This window comes from Bos taurus, chromosome 6 (genome assembly GCF_002263795.3).
Source record: "Bos taurus isolate L1 Dominette 01449 registration number 42190680 breed Hereford chromosome 6, ARS-UCD2.0, whole genome shotgun sequence".
Lineage (NCBI taxonomy): Eukaryota > Metazoa > Chordata > Mammalia > Artiodactyla > Bovidae > Bos > Bos taurus.
The window spans coordinates 35,849,540-35,864,899 of record NC_037333.1 but is presented as its reverse complement, the minus strand read 5'-3'; the positions used below and the strand labels follow the sequence as shown (position 1 = coordinate 35,864,899).

The 15,360-nt window shown below is 38.2% G+C and overlaps 1 protein-coding gene across 11 annotated transcripts in view; it reads right to left on the bottom strand.

Moving 5' to 3' along the window:
• The window catches only part of FAM13A (family with sequence similarity 13 member A), a 337,193-nt gene that overhangs the window by 167,769 nt on the left and 154,064 nt on the right, over positions 1–15,360 (bottom strand). For 10 of the 11 annotated variants that reach the window (XM_059887328.1, XM_005207750.5, XM_059887325.1 and 7 more), the window contains one exon: positions 3,898–3,972. The exons of the other annotated variant lie outside the window; for it this stretch is intronic. In XM_059887328.1, the coding sequence (XP_059743311.1) occupies positions 3,898–3,972 (75 nt within the window). The remainder of the gene's footprint in view (positions 1–3,897; positions 3,973–15,360) is intronic. 11 annotated transcript variants of the gene reach the window in all.

Here is a 15,360-nt window from a genome sequence, read left to right as displayed (position 1 = left end):
AACCTCTGAAAATAGAAATAATTTAACAGTTGCTTCTACTACATAACTTGATAATTGCACTATTTTTATCACACATTCTATAGTTAATATGACTTGGTTTACTAAAAGAAACATCTATAAAAGTACTAGGAGAATTTAGTGACTAAAACAATTATGTGCTTGTAATTTTAATTTTACCAACTGAGCTATCAGGGAATCAGAAAGGAAATAGATTATCTTGTATTTTATACCTTCACCCAGCACTGAATTAATTGGACAGTCCTTCTTATACAATGGCCTGAACTTTTTTTTAACCAAGGTCAACAAGAACATAGCAAGTTCAGTGGGAAGTCTAGGTCATACAGCAAGGGGAGAGAGAAGAAAGCGAGTTTTTTTCCCCTCAATTCCTGGATCCTCTTCAGGGTTTATACTTGACCAATGAATATGAGCTATGAGGCTTATTTAGAGCCACTGGCATTTGTATTAGGCAGAAGAAGATTTTGTCTCTTCTCCTCAAATCATGATCATACTAGGTTACAAGAAGCTATGTCTATGTTTTACACCTCTTTAAAAATCTGTTTAATGCTCCCATCTATATCATCTATACCAGTTACTTGTTTGCATATGCAGTCTATCCAGTATGGGGCATGAAATGGTTATATGAGCATGTCCTTGAACTAACAGGGCTGGTGATCATTGCTCATCCAGGAAGTATCACGGCACTCTGTAATGAAGGTATCATTTATTTTTTCCAGCAGAGTCAGGTCAGGAAGAGGTTTTCCTATGTAAGGGAGAGAAATACAATCCTCCCCATTGCCTAAGAGCAGAGACAACAGCTAGCAGAGGGAACACAGATGGGGACAGATGGCTTAGACTAGAGAGACATCTCCAGAGCCAATGGGACACATGCCATTTCTGGATTACCATTTTACATCTCTAGCCATATAGGGATCAGAAATATTTAGCTGTCCAAGGCACATACAGCTGTAACTAGAGATGTCTGAGAAAGACTGCTATGGAGGCCAAATGAAGTAACATTAGTACCAAGGACACACATCATTCTCACAGTTCCCTAAGTCATTCTAGAAAGGACACACCATCCACATTTTGTTTTTTATATCAACTATATTTTGAAGGTGTTTTCAGCTTCAGCTTTCAAAGATCAACTTCTGGAAAAAAGATCTTTAATACAATCTGGGTGAAGGAGTTAGTGCCTTATAATCTTGTGTAGCTCACATGCTCTGCCTCATTTCTGGGGATTTGAAACTACAAGGATTTTAATCACTTCTAAAGTAAGCAAAGCTAAGCAAAGATTAGCGTGCTCATGTAAATTTAAACTTGCTCATGTAAGACCACAAAAAAGCTAAAGTCACAAACTGCAGATTAAATAATGAAGCAATTTCTCTATTTAATTAGCTTGGTCAAAAACAATACACTGAGACTCACAGAGCGTAATCAATGCACATTAATTATTGATTCTCTATATGCCTGAAATATTCCAAATTGGATTAATTTCATAAGAATAAAAGTATCCCTTCAAACAATTTTTATGACAGGTTTCAAGATTATCTTATATTTAGAAAGTGATTCATCTAAGGTCTCTTCACCTAAAAGTAGGAATATCAATAAAAATGAAAATAAGGAGCAAATGTTACCTAAAAATGTTTCTCAAATCCTGTATTTTTCAATGCATTTGTTTTGGTGAGCATATTTTTGACACTGAATTTTTAACAGTAAACAAGATTTCTTCTAGAGAACTGAAGTTATGTAAATTTGTATAGAAAATACATGAAAAAGATTAAAAAAATAGTCTGATCTGGAAAGAAAAGCATAGTAGTTAAAACAATTTTTCCAGAAAAAAAAGGTGGAAAAAGTTTCATAAAAAAGATTTTTAAAAAATTAAAAAAAAAAATAACTGTAGCCTCTAACTGTAAGATACTAAGTAATGACTCACACTTAACTTGATTTGCCTTTAAAAATAAAGCCAAAATCATTTTTATAATAATGTGCAATTAAAACTAAAGACAAGAATCCTTTAAAATTTTGCCCACAATGTACTCAAGAAAATTTGGAGAAAATTTTGTCTTAGAATTGGAGAAAAACAAAAAGTATCTCTATAAATATCACAGGACTTCCTTGGTGGTTAAGAATTCTCCTGCCGATGCGGGGACACAGGTTTGATCCTTAGTCTGGGAAGATTCCACGTGCCTCAGGGTAACTAAGCCTGTGCACCACAGCTGCTGAACCTTGCACGACTACTGAGGCCCGTGTGCTCTAGAGCCCGGGCTCTGAAACAAGCCACTGCAGTGAGAAGCCCGTGGACCACAACCAGAGAGCAGCCTCCGCTCACCACGACTAGAGAAAGCCTGTGCACGGCTAAGAAGATCCAAAATAGTCAAAAATAAATAAAATTTTAAATATACAGTGGCCAGTTAGGAATATCATATACACCTAGTATACAGGAGAGTGAGTGAGTGAAGTCGCTCAGTCGTGTCTGACTCTTTGTGAGCCCGTAGACTGTAGCCTACCAGGCTGCTCTGTCCATGGGATTCTCCAGGCAAGAATACTGGAGTGGGTTGCCATTTCCTTCTCCAGGGGATCTTCCCAACCCAGGGATCAAACCTGGGTCTCCCACATTGCAGGCAGATGCTTTACCCTCTGAGCCACCAGGGAAGCCCAGTGTATAGGAGAAGTTCTACTTAAAAGATTTAAGATTTGGAAAGGGGCTCTAAAGTTAATGCAATCACTCTTCTGGGTGTATCAAATAAATATTTTCAGTTAAATGAGTTTTTCTTCTCAGTAGCAATACAAATATGTGCATTTTGGAAATTGTCTTAATAAGGAAAACAAAATTTTACACATTATACCCTTTATTCAGTCATATGTATGATAGTTCATATCAAAAAGTCTTAAAACAATACATGCTGGAGAGGGTGTGGAGGAAAGGGAACCCTCCTACACTGTTGGTAGGAATGTAAACTGGTACAGACATTATAGAAATCAGTATGGAGGTTCCTCAAAAAATAAAAATAGAGCTATTACATGATCAGCAATCCCATTCCTGGGCATATGTCTGGAGAAAATCATAATCAAAAACATACATGCACCCCAATTTACAACAGCCAAGACACAGAAGCAGCCTAAATGTCCATTGACAGGGGAATGAATAAAGAAGATGTGGTGTGTATACGTATACACACACACACACAGCGGAATATGAGTCATAAAAAAGAATGAAATATTGCCATTTGCAGCACATGGATGGATTTGGAGCTTATCATACTAAGTCAAGTAAGTCATATAAGAGAAAGGCAAATAATATATATCACTCATGTGTGGTATCTAAAAAATGACACAAATGAATTTATTTAAAAAACACAAACAGACTCACAGACTTAGAAAACAAATTATGGCTACCAAAGGGGAAAGGTAGGGGTGAGGATAAGGAGGCTGGGGTTAACATATACACTGTACTATATATACAATAGATAATCAACAAGGACCTACTGTACAGCACAGGGAACTCTACTCAGTACTGTGTAATAATCTACATGGGAAAAGAATCTGAAAAGTAATAGATGTAAGTATAGGTACAACGGAATCACTCTGCTGCACATTTGAAACTAACACAACATTGTAAATCAACTATACATCAATGTAAAATACAAAAAAATAGTGGGCAATACAAAAATACAAATATCACTGTTAAATAATGAGTGTGTTGAGCATTTTTGGATGACGATAAGCCTGGATTACACAGTAAATATAACATATAAAGTATATGTTATATTTAAGACCACTAGGTGCAAAGAAGGTGGGGTGCTGGTGCTGAGGGAAATGCAAGGAGCAGAACATGGAAACACAAGAAAAGAAAGAGTCTTCCTAAATGTTTCTGCCTAAAAAGCAGAGATAGCCTACCTTGGTTTTTGGAGATGGCTTTAGTGTGTCTCTTTCAAAATCTTTTGTTAGAAGGATGTTCTTACAATTGGCCTCCTATAAAAGAAGTATGAAAGAAACATTAGAGACTGAAGAATACTACCCTAAACAGAAATTACAATATAGTGAAAATCATTTCTGGATTGAGTTGTTCACACCAGAAGCTACTGAGATTGTAGTGAGAAGCCAAAACATTTCTTTTATTCATCACATACAACAGTGAAGTAACATAAGACAGTGACAGAATCAGTATGGCACCTATGCTGCTGCTGCTGCTGCTAAGTCGCTTCAGTCGTGTCCGACTCTGTGCAACCCCATAGACGGCAGCCCACCAGGCTCCCCGGTCCCTGGGATTCTCCAGGCAAGAACACTGGAGTGGGTTGCCATTTCCTTCTCCAATGCATGAAAGTGAAAAGTGAAAGTGAAGTCACTCAGTCGTGTCCGACTCTTAGGGACCCCACGGACTGCAGCCCACCAGGTTCCTGTGTCCAAGGGATTTTCCAGGCAAGAGTACTGGAGTGGGGTGCCATTGCCTTCTCCGATGGCACCTATAGGACATACATATTCTAAGATGATATATCATGTCACTTACATATTCACAGACAGCTCACCTCTCATTTGGAGAGCTAAAGAGTAATTTTCCAAGACATCAACACCAAACTTTGAGTTTCCAACTTTCTCCAAGTATTTAACAAATGGGTTTTGAGTCTATAAATATTTTATCATAAAACAAATTCCTTCATATTGTTTAGCAAACTGCTACTGAATAGTGACAATATCAATATCCTGAGAAAAAATATCGGAGTATCTGTTTACAAAATAATTAAGCTTCTAAGTCCCTGGTTCACGTCAATATAGTACATGCAAAAATAAGAGCAGAGATTACGGGTGGCAGCTTACTTGGGGTTGGATAGATTTACTATTTATTTCTACATAATACCTGTATGCAGGTCAGGAAGCAACAGTTAGAACTGGACACAGAACAACAGACTGGTTCCAAATGGGAAAAGGAGTAAGTCAAAGCTGTATATTGTCACCCTGCTTATTTAACTTGTATGCAGAGTACATCATGAGAAATAATGGGCTGGAGGAAGCACAAGCTGGAATCAAGATTGCCGGGAAAAATATCAATAATCTCAGATGTGCAGATGACACCACCCTTATGGCAGAAAGTGAAGAGGAACTCAAGAGCCTCTTGATGAAAAAGGAGAGTGAAAAAGTTGGCTTAAAGCTCAACATTCAGAAAACGAAGATCATGGCATCTGGTCACATCACTTCATGGCAGATAGATGGGGAAACAGTGGAAACAGTGTCAGACTTAATTTTTCTGGGCTCCAAAATCACTGCAGATGGTGACTGCAGCCATGAAATTAAAAGATGCTTACTCCTTGGAAGGAAAGTTATGACCAACCTAGACAGCATATTAAAAAGCAGAGACATTACTTTGCCAACAAAGGTCCGTCTAGTCAAGGCTATGGTTTTTCCAGTGGTCATGTATGGATGTGAGAGTTGGACTATCAAGAAAGCTGAGCGCCGAAGAATTGATGCTTTTGAACTATGGTGTTGGAGAAAACTCTTGAGAGTCCCTTGGACTGCAAGGAGATCCAACCAGTCCATGCTAAAGGAGATCAGTCCTGGGTGTTCATTGGAAGGACTGATGTTGAAGCTGAAACTCCAATACTTTGGCCACCTGATGCAAAGGGCTGACTCATTTTAAAAGACCCTGATGCTGGGAAAGATTGAGGGGAGGAAAAGAAGGGGACAATAGGATGAGATGGTTGGATGGCATCACCGACTTGATGGACATGGGTTTGGGTGGATTCAGGGAGTTGGTGATGGACAGGGAGGCCTGGTGTGCTGCAGTTCATGGGGTTGCAAAGAGTCGGACATGACTGAGCAACTGAACTGAACAGAATACATGAAAAGAATAATCTTGTTGTTTTAAAAAATAATACAGGAATTCACTTCTGAATAGCCATTAAGTTTAGTAAATTTTCCATTAGATGATTCTATCTCTAGATTAAGATAGAACAAAAATATGTAACAGGAAGATGATAGTTGACAATAATGCTAAGAATAAGTCAGATTTCTTTTACTTGCTCCATAACCTTTACCTCTGCATCTCATTTCTTTTCCCATCATGCCTACCATTCAATCACCTAAATAATGAGTTTTTTTCAGGTTCATCTCACAGTTAATTAATCATCATTCTTTTTTAAGATCATCATCTTTTAAACAAAACTACAGTCTACATACTTTGTAATGTTACTAAAATTTGCTGGGATTATTTTGTTTCTAAAGAAAACAGTATATTATTAGTATAAAACATCCCTAAAGGAAATAATACTACTACTCAGAAATAATAATACTACTCACTACTAATAAATAACTACTAAATTATAGGATATGTCAGGCATGGTGCTAAAGACTTTGCATTTATAATACCATTTCCACCTCAACAGTCTATGAGTTAAGTACTATAATTGTATTATCATTATTCCCCTTTGAACTATTAACATTACACAATAAAAGTGTACAGAAGTTAAGTAAATTGCCTAATGTCACACAGGATTCAAAGATGGTTTTGAATTACTTTAAAGCCTGAGCTCTTATGATCTATAGATACTACTTATCATCCAATATACTCAGCATCTTAAAAGAGTAGGTTGTAGAACTACAGCATTTTAAGCCAAGAGAATTTTTAAAGAAACAGTGTTCAGCTACCCTCCCCCGATTTTACAAGTGAGAGATGTGGATCCTGAGGCGATGTGACCAAAATCACACAGAGCATGGGGCCTGGGCCACAGGTCTGCACCTGGCACCTGTTCTCTGCTTTGCAGGGAGCAGTATCCCCAGACTCAGAGGAGATCAGAGCGTCTTGTGAGCTGGAGTGGGGGGTGTGGGGGGGTCACTGCAGTGCTGCCAACACACTCAGCTGCCTGTGGCCTCGCGCACAGCCCTATGTACGGATCAAGGGTACATTTCTGAGATGTCCAAGTAAGTGTGCCTTCCAGTCCCACCCATTCCCACCAGTCACAACACCTGCTGGTGGGAAGCTGTTTACTGGAAATAGTGAATGAACCCATTCCCATTTCTGACTCACTGTGAGAGGAATAAACTGTAACCAGAATGACATTTAAAAGGCCCAAGTTATTAACTGCATAATCTGTTGTGTAATTTGGCTACACTTGGATAATATAATTAGGTATAATCCTTATACCTCTTTTTAAACTGCTAGTAAGTAAATGTTAGAAGGTGACGAGAAGAAAGAAGGCTGACTGGTAAGGGAAGTTAATAGGAACAACTGACCCTTGTTTATGTCTGTCTGGGTTTATAAATGCCTATAATTCTTTCTTCCTCATGCATAAACTAGAAGTGATGGTATTCCCTTTAAAAGTGATGGTACCACCCTTATTTTGCCTCCCTGTCCCTGTGAATTAATAAATATAAAGCTGAGAGTCAGCTTTTCCCTAAAAGACTCTGCAAATGCTTTCTGTAAACTTTTAACTGAAAGTGCCACCTACGTAAATTCTTTTATTTTTTGTTTTATGACTTCAAATTCAGACAACAGAATCATTGTGAAGTTTAGTAGTCACAGCACAAAATGCAGAGTCAAGAGATCTGCTTTCTCATCCTAGTTCTTGAACTAATCATCTCTAGGAAGCCAGGCAAGCATTTTAACCTCTTGGATCTCTCCCTCAGTCCAAAGATCTATAAAACAAAGGGATTGATTATATGCGCTCAAGAATCCTATCTAGTCTTAAATTTCAAGATTTCATGATTCTTCCAGGAAACAGTATTTATTGACTCAAAGGTAAGCCATGTCTTCTTCAGAGCTGCAGTCCCAGAGTGCCATCAGAATGCTGCAGAGGTGTGGGCACCCCAGCAGCGGCAGTGAGCTACAGAACACCGGCACCGTTCCCTGCAGGGTAGTGGTACTCAGATTTCTAGAGAAAAATTAAGTAATTCAACTAGTAGCTTAAATCAGTAACTGGTAATAACTGAATTTATTGTTTTAAAACAGATATAGTGTGGAAACTCGGTAATATATTATGAGAAACAGTTTAAAGATTAAGCCTTTTTAAAGTTGTGCTTTTCAAAAGCCACTTATACTTGTAGGCATATATCTGAGAATTAAAAACATATGTCCACACAAAACTTTTTACATGAGTGCTCACAGTGGCATTATTCATAATAGTCCACAAATGTAAATAACCCAAATGTCTATCAACTGATGATCAGATTTTAAAAAATGGTGTATTCACACAATGGAATATTGTCCAGCTATAAAAAGGAATAAAGTACTAATATCTGCTAATAACATCATGAAAACAATATGCCAAGTGAAAGAAGCCAAACACAAAATGACAGACATATTGTGTGATTCCACATATATGAAATGTCCAGAACAGGCAAATAGCAGCAGGAAGGAGATTAGCAGCTGTCAGGGTCTTGGGCATGACAAAAATGTTCTGGAAGTAGATAATGGTAATGGTTGTACAACTTTGTAAACCTGCTAAAACTCAGTAAACTGCATACTGTAAACAAGTGAACTGTATGGTACATAAACTGTATCTACATTTAAAAAGCAAGGCTTTTAAAGCTAATCCCCAGTTCTCAGGGCAAAGGCAAGGAACCTCAGGTTTGTGTTTAAACTCTCCCCTTAGAAGAACTTCTTGGCAAAGGTTTGAAGTGGGGATGTTTTTGTTTGTAGGTATTAAACTACATGTGTGCACGGAAATTCTCTCAAATATTAACTGAACCCCATTACATGTGGCAGTCCAATGCTGGTCACTGGAGGATGGAATGATAAATTAGACACGAATATATTACACAGGGTATATTTATATTTATTTTAAACATTTCAACTGCTTGAATGAGACTTCTGACTGAACTGACTGCCCATTCTAATGACTCTGAGCAACAATCAATTGTTTAAACCTGCCGTGTCACTTTGGTATCATGAAAACACCACTTTAAAACACAATAGGGAAAGAAAAAAATACCTTGTTTGTCACAGCTTTGTTGGCCTTGCCATTCACCCACTAATGACATTCAACAATATAAACACAGTTGCTGCTCCCTCAGCCGAGCCCACTGATCCCAGATATTCACAGAGTGTGCCTGCACTTCATCCAGGTCTCTGTTCAGTTTTTACCAGAGAGGACGCCCTCCCTGAACACCTCATCCGTGTCACTGCTGCTCTCCCCACCTGCGGATGCTCTCTATTTCTTCACTGCGCTCAGCAATATATGACTTTAACACTGAGTGGTTTCAATTGTTCACTATCCATCTCACACTACTCCATGAGAAGACCTATATCACTCACAACATGAGAAGACCTATATCCTATCACTTGTGAATATATTCACAGGACCCAGTACAGTTTGGCACATAGCAGAACCTCAATTGTTGTAGTGAATGAGTAAACCAAATCAATGAACAATATCCCTTTCTAATTTTTTGCAATCCTTTATGCATTCCTCTTGTTTTTAATTCCCTTCTTAATCAGCTTACACTTCAGGACCTTTCATTCCTTTTCTAATGCCCTTCATTTCCTTCCTCTGGTCTTTAATCACTGCATTTATCTCATAAAAGGAAGAATCCAGTGATATGCCTTCTCTGTGTTGAGAATGGAGCAACTGAAAGTGGCTGGGAAAAAAATTATAGAAGTGGTTGACTGCCAATGTTAAATGTATTAACATAAATCTTCACAACAATCCTGCTATATTTCTTTAGTAAGGTTTCTATTCTCCAAGATGCTATTTCATGTCTCCTCCTCTTTTCTCAAACCCCTTTCCTTCCATTTTTGCTTCACTGGAAAAAGAGACACATCAGAGAAAGTTCTCATCACCCTTCCTCCATATCCCCCCATCAAATTTACAAGCCACTCTCCATTCCTCCAGTTACAATAGAAGATTCTGGTCCTAATCAACCATTCCTTTAATGCCACCCTCAATCCTGTCTCCTTTGATCTTCTCAAGGACATCACTCTTCCAATTCTACCCTCCCACTCCCTCTCTATTAGACAATTCCCATAATCACAGGCAGGTTCTGTAATGATCCTAAATAATCAAACAAAACTCACTTCCTTAATCTTACTTCTTCCATTAGTGGTGGTTCCAAGTTTTTTTCTTTCCTTTATAATCCATTCCTCCAAAATAGCTGTTTTCATGATCTCTACTTCTTTAGCTTTGATGCCCCCAAATCTGTTTTGTTGTTGTTCTAGTGTTTATTTTTTAAGTGGTCACTACGCCACAGGAAGTACTGAAAACACTCACAGCTTGGTCTCCATCTTACTCAGGTTCTTAGCCACATGTGACCCGGGTGCCTACTTCTAGTAGCTGCCAAATCATCACTGGGAGGGAAAAAAGTTGCCTAACTCACTGACTAACTTCACGTGATCTCTTTGGATTCTACTTCTCTTCTATACAATAAAGTTACATATCTACTAGTTATTGGTTTCTTTTCTGTGTGTGTATTAGTCAGTCAGTTGTGTCCGACTCTTTGCGACCCATGGACTACAGACTGCCAGGCTCCCCTGTCCGTGGAATTCTCCAGGCAAGAATACTGGAGTGGGTTGTCATTCCTTTCTTCAGGATCCAGGGATCGAACCCAGATCAAACCCAGGTCTCCCGCACTCCAGGCAGATTCTTTACCATCTGAGCCATTCCTCTACTAAATAGAAGTTCTATGAAAGCAATAACTTGTCTTTCTCATGTGTGTGTTTCAGTCGCTCAGTCATGTCTGACTCTTTGTGACCCCATGGACTGTAGCCTGCCAAGCTCCTCTGTCCATGGAATCTCCAGACAAGAATACTGGAGTGGGTTGCCATTCCCTTCTCCAGGGGATCTACCCCACCCAGGGATCAAACCTGGGTCTCCCATATTGCAGGCACATTCTTTACTGTCTGAGCCACCTATTAGGGTCTTTCTTATTTATTACTAAAACTATATGCCACTGAAAGTGCCTCATATAGCAGGAGCTCAATAAATATGTGTTGAATGAAATTGGAGTGACTCAAGGGTTGATGCAGAGAAGTCTTTTCCCAAATGATACAATGATCTCAGAGCATTTTAACTGCTTTTAAATACAAACAATATCTAGTGACTCCTAAATTTGTATCACTATCTTTGACATTTCTACTAAGCTACTTATTTCTGTCTACTTGGCAACTCCACCTTGCCGTCTAATAAGCACCTAAATTTAGTATGCCCAAACCTGAGCTTTTGATTTATCAGCAAAAACATATTATGTCAGTCCTGAGTGTCTTTGCCAGATTATCAAATGGTACCCTGTGACTTAAGCCAAGGTCTTAGGTATTGACCTTGATGCCCACCATCAACCCTACCATCAAGTCTAGTCAGCACTCTCCAAAGTAAACTGGGATTAATTCACTTCTATGTACATGGCCAGCTCAGTCACAGCCATCATTGTTCACCTAAATTACTTCAATCGTCCTGCCTTCTACAAACTTTACATACATAAATCAAATGAGGTCACTCCACAAGCAATGTCTTATTACTCCTGGAATAAAATCTAAACTTTTTATCATTATCTACATAGCCCTGCAAGTTCTAGCCCATCCATACTTCTCTAACCTCACTCACACCACTTGCCCCTTCCTTACTATGACTCAGCCATAGTGGCCTTCTTTTTCAACCTTCAAATACTCCAAGACCCTTCATGCCTTCAAGCATTTGCCCCTCATGTTCCCTCTCCCTGGAATGCCTCTCCACCATTTATTTAGCATGGCTGGTGTATTCTCATTCTTCAGCTCCTATGTCATCCCCTCACAGATGCCTGCTTTAACAACCTCATTTAAAGTGGCTTCCCTGGTTACACTCTTACTGAAAGTGAAAGTTGCCCAGTCATGTCTGACTCTTTGCAACCCCATGGACTATACAGTCCATGAAACTCTCCAGGCCAGAATATTGGAGTGGGTAGCCTTTCCCTTCTTCAGGGGATCTTCCCAACCCAGAGATTGAACCCAGATCTCCCTCACTGCAGGAAGATTCTTTACCAGCTGAGCCACAAGGGAAGCCCAAGAATATTGGAGTGGGTAGCCTATGCCTTCTCCAGTGGATCTTCCCAACCCAGGAATCAAACTGGGGTCTCCTGCAATATAGGTGGGTGGATTCTTTTACCAACTGAAATATGAGGGAAGCCCCAACACTCTTATTAATCTGCTTTAATTCAATCACGGTGCTTATTCTAATTTGTAATTCACAATTTTATTTTACATTTGATTTATTTATCATACATTAATTTCTTGCATGCTAAGTCACGTCAGTTATGTCCGACTCTTTGCGACCCCATGGACTATAGCCGGCCAGGGTTCTCTGTCCACGAGATTTTTCAGGCAAGAATACTAAAGTGGGTTGCCATGTCCTTCTCCAGGGGATTTTCCTGACCCAGGGATTGAACCCGTGTCTCTTATGTCTCCTGCATTGGTAGGTGGGTTCTTTACCACCAACACCCCTAGGGAAGTCATGTTAATATTAACTTCAATAGACTTTAAAGTTTCATGTGGATAGAGATTTGTTTAGTGTATCCCCAGTATTCAGTAGAGCTTCCCTGGTGGCTCATAAAGAATCTGCCTGCAATGAGGGAGACCTGGGTTCGATCCCTGGGTTGGAAGATCCCCTAGAGAAGGGCATGGGGTCTTGAGTATTCATTAGTATTTTATAAATTTTTTTTGAATGAATAAAGAGAACAATGCCGACTCCTACATTTCCCTTCCTTTTAGTATTAATTTCCAACCACTAAAGAAATGTGATGAATCTCCTTGATATTGAGAATCAGATAATAATACATTTTTTTATTACTTGGATAATATGATGATGAGTGAGGGCAGGTGGCAAATAAGTTACTACTACAACAGGCAGTTGTCAGAGAGCTGCAGATGGTAGGCTGGGGTCAAACCACAACAAGTGATTTGGTTGAACTTAGTGACTTGGAGATCAGAGGACAGACAGCAATGCTGATATGATTACAAGTGAGTGTAATAGCCAAAGCCTAAGGCCTCCTACAGGAAAGAGATACAAAGAACACTGCTACTTTGCACACAACCAGAATACAATAAATGTCACTGGCAGATTGCAGACCACTTCTTACAATACCATAAATGTCTCCTCTTTAATTCATCTGTATCTGCAAAATGAATGTTAATTTGACTGACTATAATAAATGAACAAGATGTTTTATTAAAACTTAAAAGCACTATGATGTTATCTTTACATAAATAAATGGAACAAATTGAATTAAACTAGCATTTAACAGATTTTCATTATATAAATGTTTGGGAAGAAATCTGTAGTTCTTGGGCTTGGACCAGGGAAATATAAATGGAGGAGATGAGAAGTAATAAAGTGTCAGAAATACTTTGAACTCATTACTTTATAAACTGCAACTATAATATGCACAGGTACAACCTTAACTGTCTTTTAAGTCTCTTGAAAATTGCTTTACAGAGAATGGCAGCCAGTCATTTCTAATTAAAGAAAAAGGAATGAGAATGAATATAGCAAGGGATGGTGAAATTAAAGATCGAAACATCACTAAACATTAGAATTTGGACTTCACTGGTGGCTCACACAGTAAAGAATCTGGCTGCAATGCAGGAGACCTGAGTTCAATCCCTGGATGGGGATGATCCCCTGGAGAATGAAATGGCAACCAACTCCAGTATTCTTGCCTGGAAAAATCTCATGGACAGAGGAGCCTGGCGGGATACAGTCCATGGGTTCACAAAGAATCAGACACTACTGAGTGACTAATGCTTTCTTTCTTCTAAACATTAGAATCTAGACTTGTGATTGTATAATTACAATCCATTATAGTTTTCTCTTCCTTTCGCTCTGTCACCTCTTATAGAGAAGCTTTTTGTAATAATCTCATCAAAAACAGCTCTCCCCAGTTACTCACAACTTGCTTTATTTCTGTCACGGTGCCTTATGGTTTAAGATTGGTTTGTGTGTCCATATATCGTGCTGGAGATTTCAGATCTATTCTCAATATCTGTGCATTTCTTTGTTAAGTTAGTCCACCACGTTTTCTTGTTTCACAGTCTTGACTTGAAGAAGCTCTAACTTTTTTACTGATTTGCACAGGGGTTTGAATCTGTTGTCGTAAGTGACCAAGCAAAGGCCAGACTCAAGCCTTTTTTATTTGCTGGTCTCTCTGCCTGGGATGCTCTTCTTCCTCATATCTATATACATGACTTACTCCACCAAATCACTGTGATCTCCACTCACCTCAGAGAGGTCTCCCTCAATTCTCTATAGAAAATAGTGACTTCACTTTCCTTTTCTCCTCTCATACACCATTAATCTCAAGTCCTTATCATGGTTTAATTTTCTTCACAGACTATATCATTAAATATCATGTTAATTTCCTTAATTGTTTACTGTTTGTGTCCCCTTACTAAAGAGGCAAACTCTATGAGGGCAGAGTTTTTTTTTTTTTTTAATTAAACCTACAGCTCTAGTTCACAGAATACTGCCGTAACATAGTAGGTGTTTAATAAATGGTAGTTCAAATTAGACTTAATTGATATTTTCAGGACATTACACTAAAAAAAAAGCAGAGGACAGACTTTTTTTCAAGTGCACATGGTATATTATCTAGGATTGATCACATATTAGGGCACAAAACAAGTCTTAACAAATTTAAGAGTACAGAAATTATTTCAAGCACCTTTTCTGATCACAATGGCATAAAACTAGAAATTAACCACAGAAAAAGAAATGAGGAAAAATGATTACATAGACACTAAACAGCAAACTACAAAAAAAAAAAAAAAAGAAAATACCCAATGGATCAATGATGACATGAAAGAAGAAATTTAAAAATATCTTGAAGCAAATGACAATGAAAACATAGCCATAAAAAAATCTATGGGATGCAGCAAAAGAAGTTCTTAGATGGAAGTTCATAGAAATACAGGCCTTCAAGAAACAAGAAAAATCTCAAATAAACAACTAATCCAATATAATCCACCACCTAAAACAGTTAGAAAAAGAAAAACAAAGAAAACTTAAAGTCAGCAGAAGGAAGGAAATGTTAATAGAATAGAGATTAAAAAAACAGAAATATAAAAAATCAACAAAATCAAGAGTTGGTTCCTTGAAACAGCAAACAAAATTGACAAACCTCTGGCCAGGCTCACCAAGAAGAAAAGAGCAAAGACCCAAATGAATAAAATGAGAAATGAAAAGAGGAGAAATCACAACTGCTACCGTAGAAATACAACCAACCAACCAATCCCCACCCAAACATAACAGATACGATCAACAATTATATGCCAAAAAATTACATAACCTAGAAAAAATGGACAAGTTTCTAGAAATATATCAAAACTGAATCAAGAACAAATAGATAACCTGAACAGAACAATCATTGGTAGTGAAATAGAATCTGTAACTTAAAAACTCCTTACAAAAA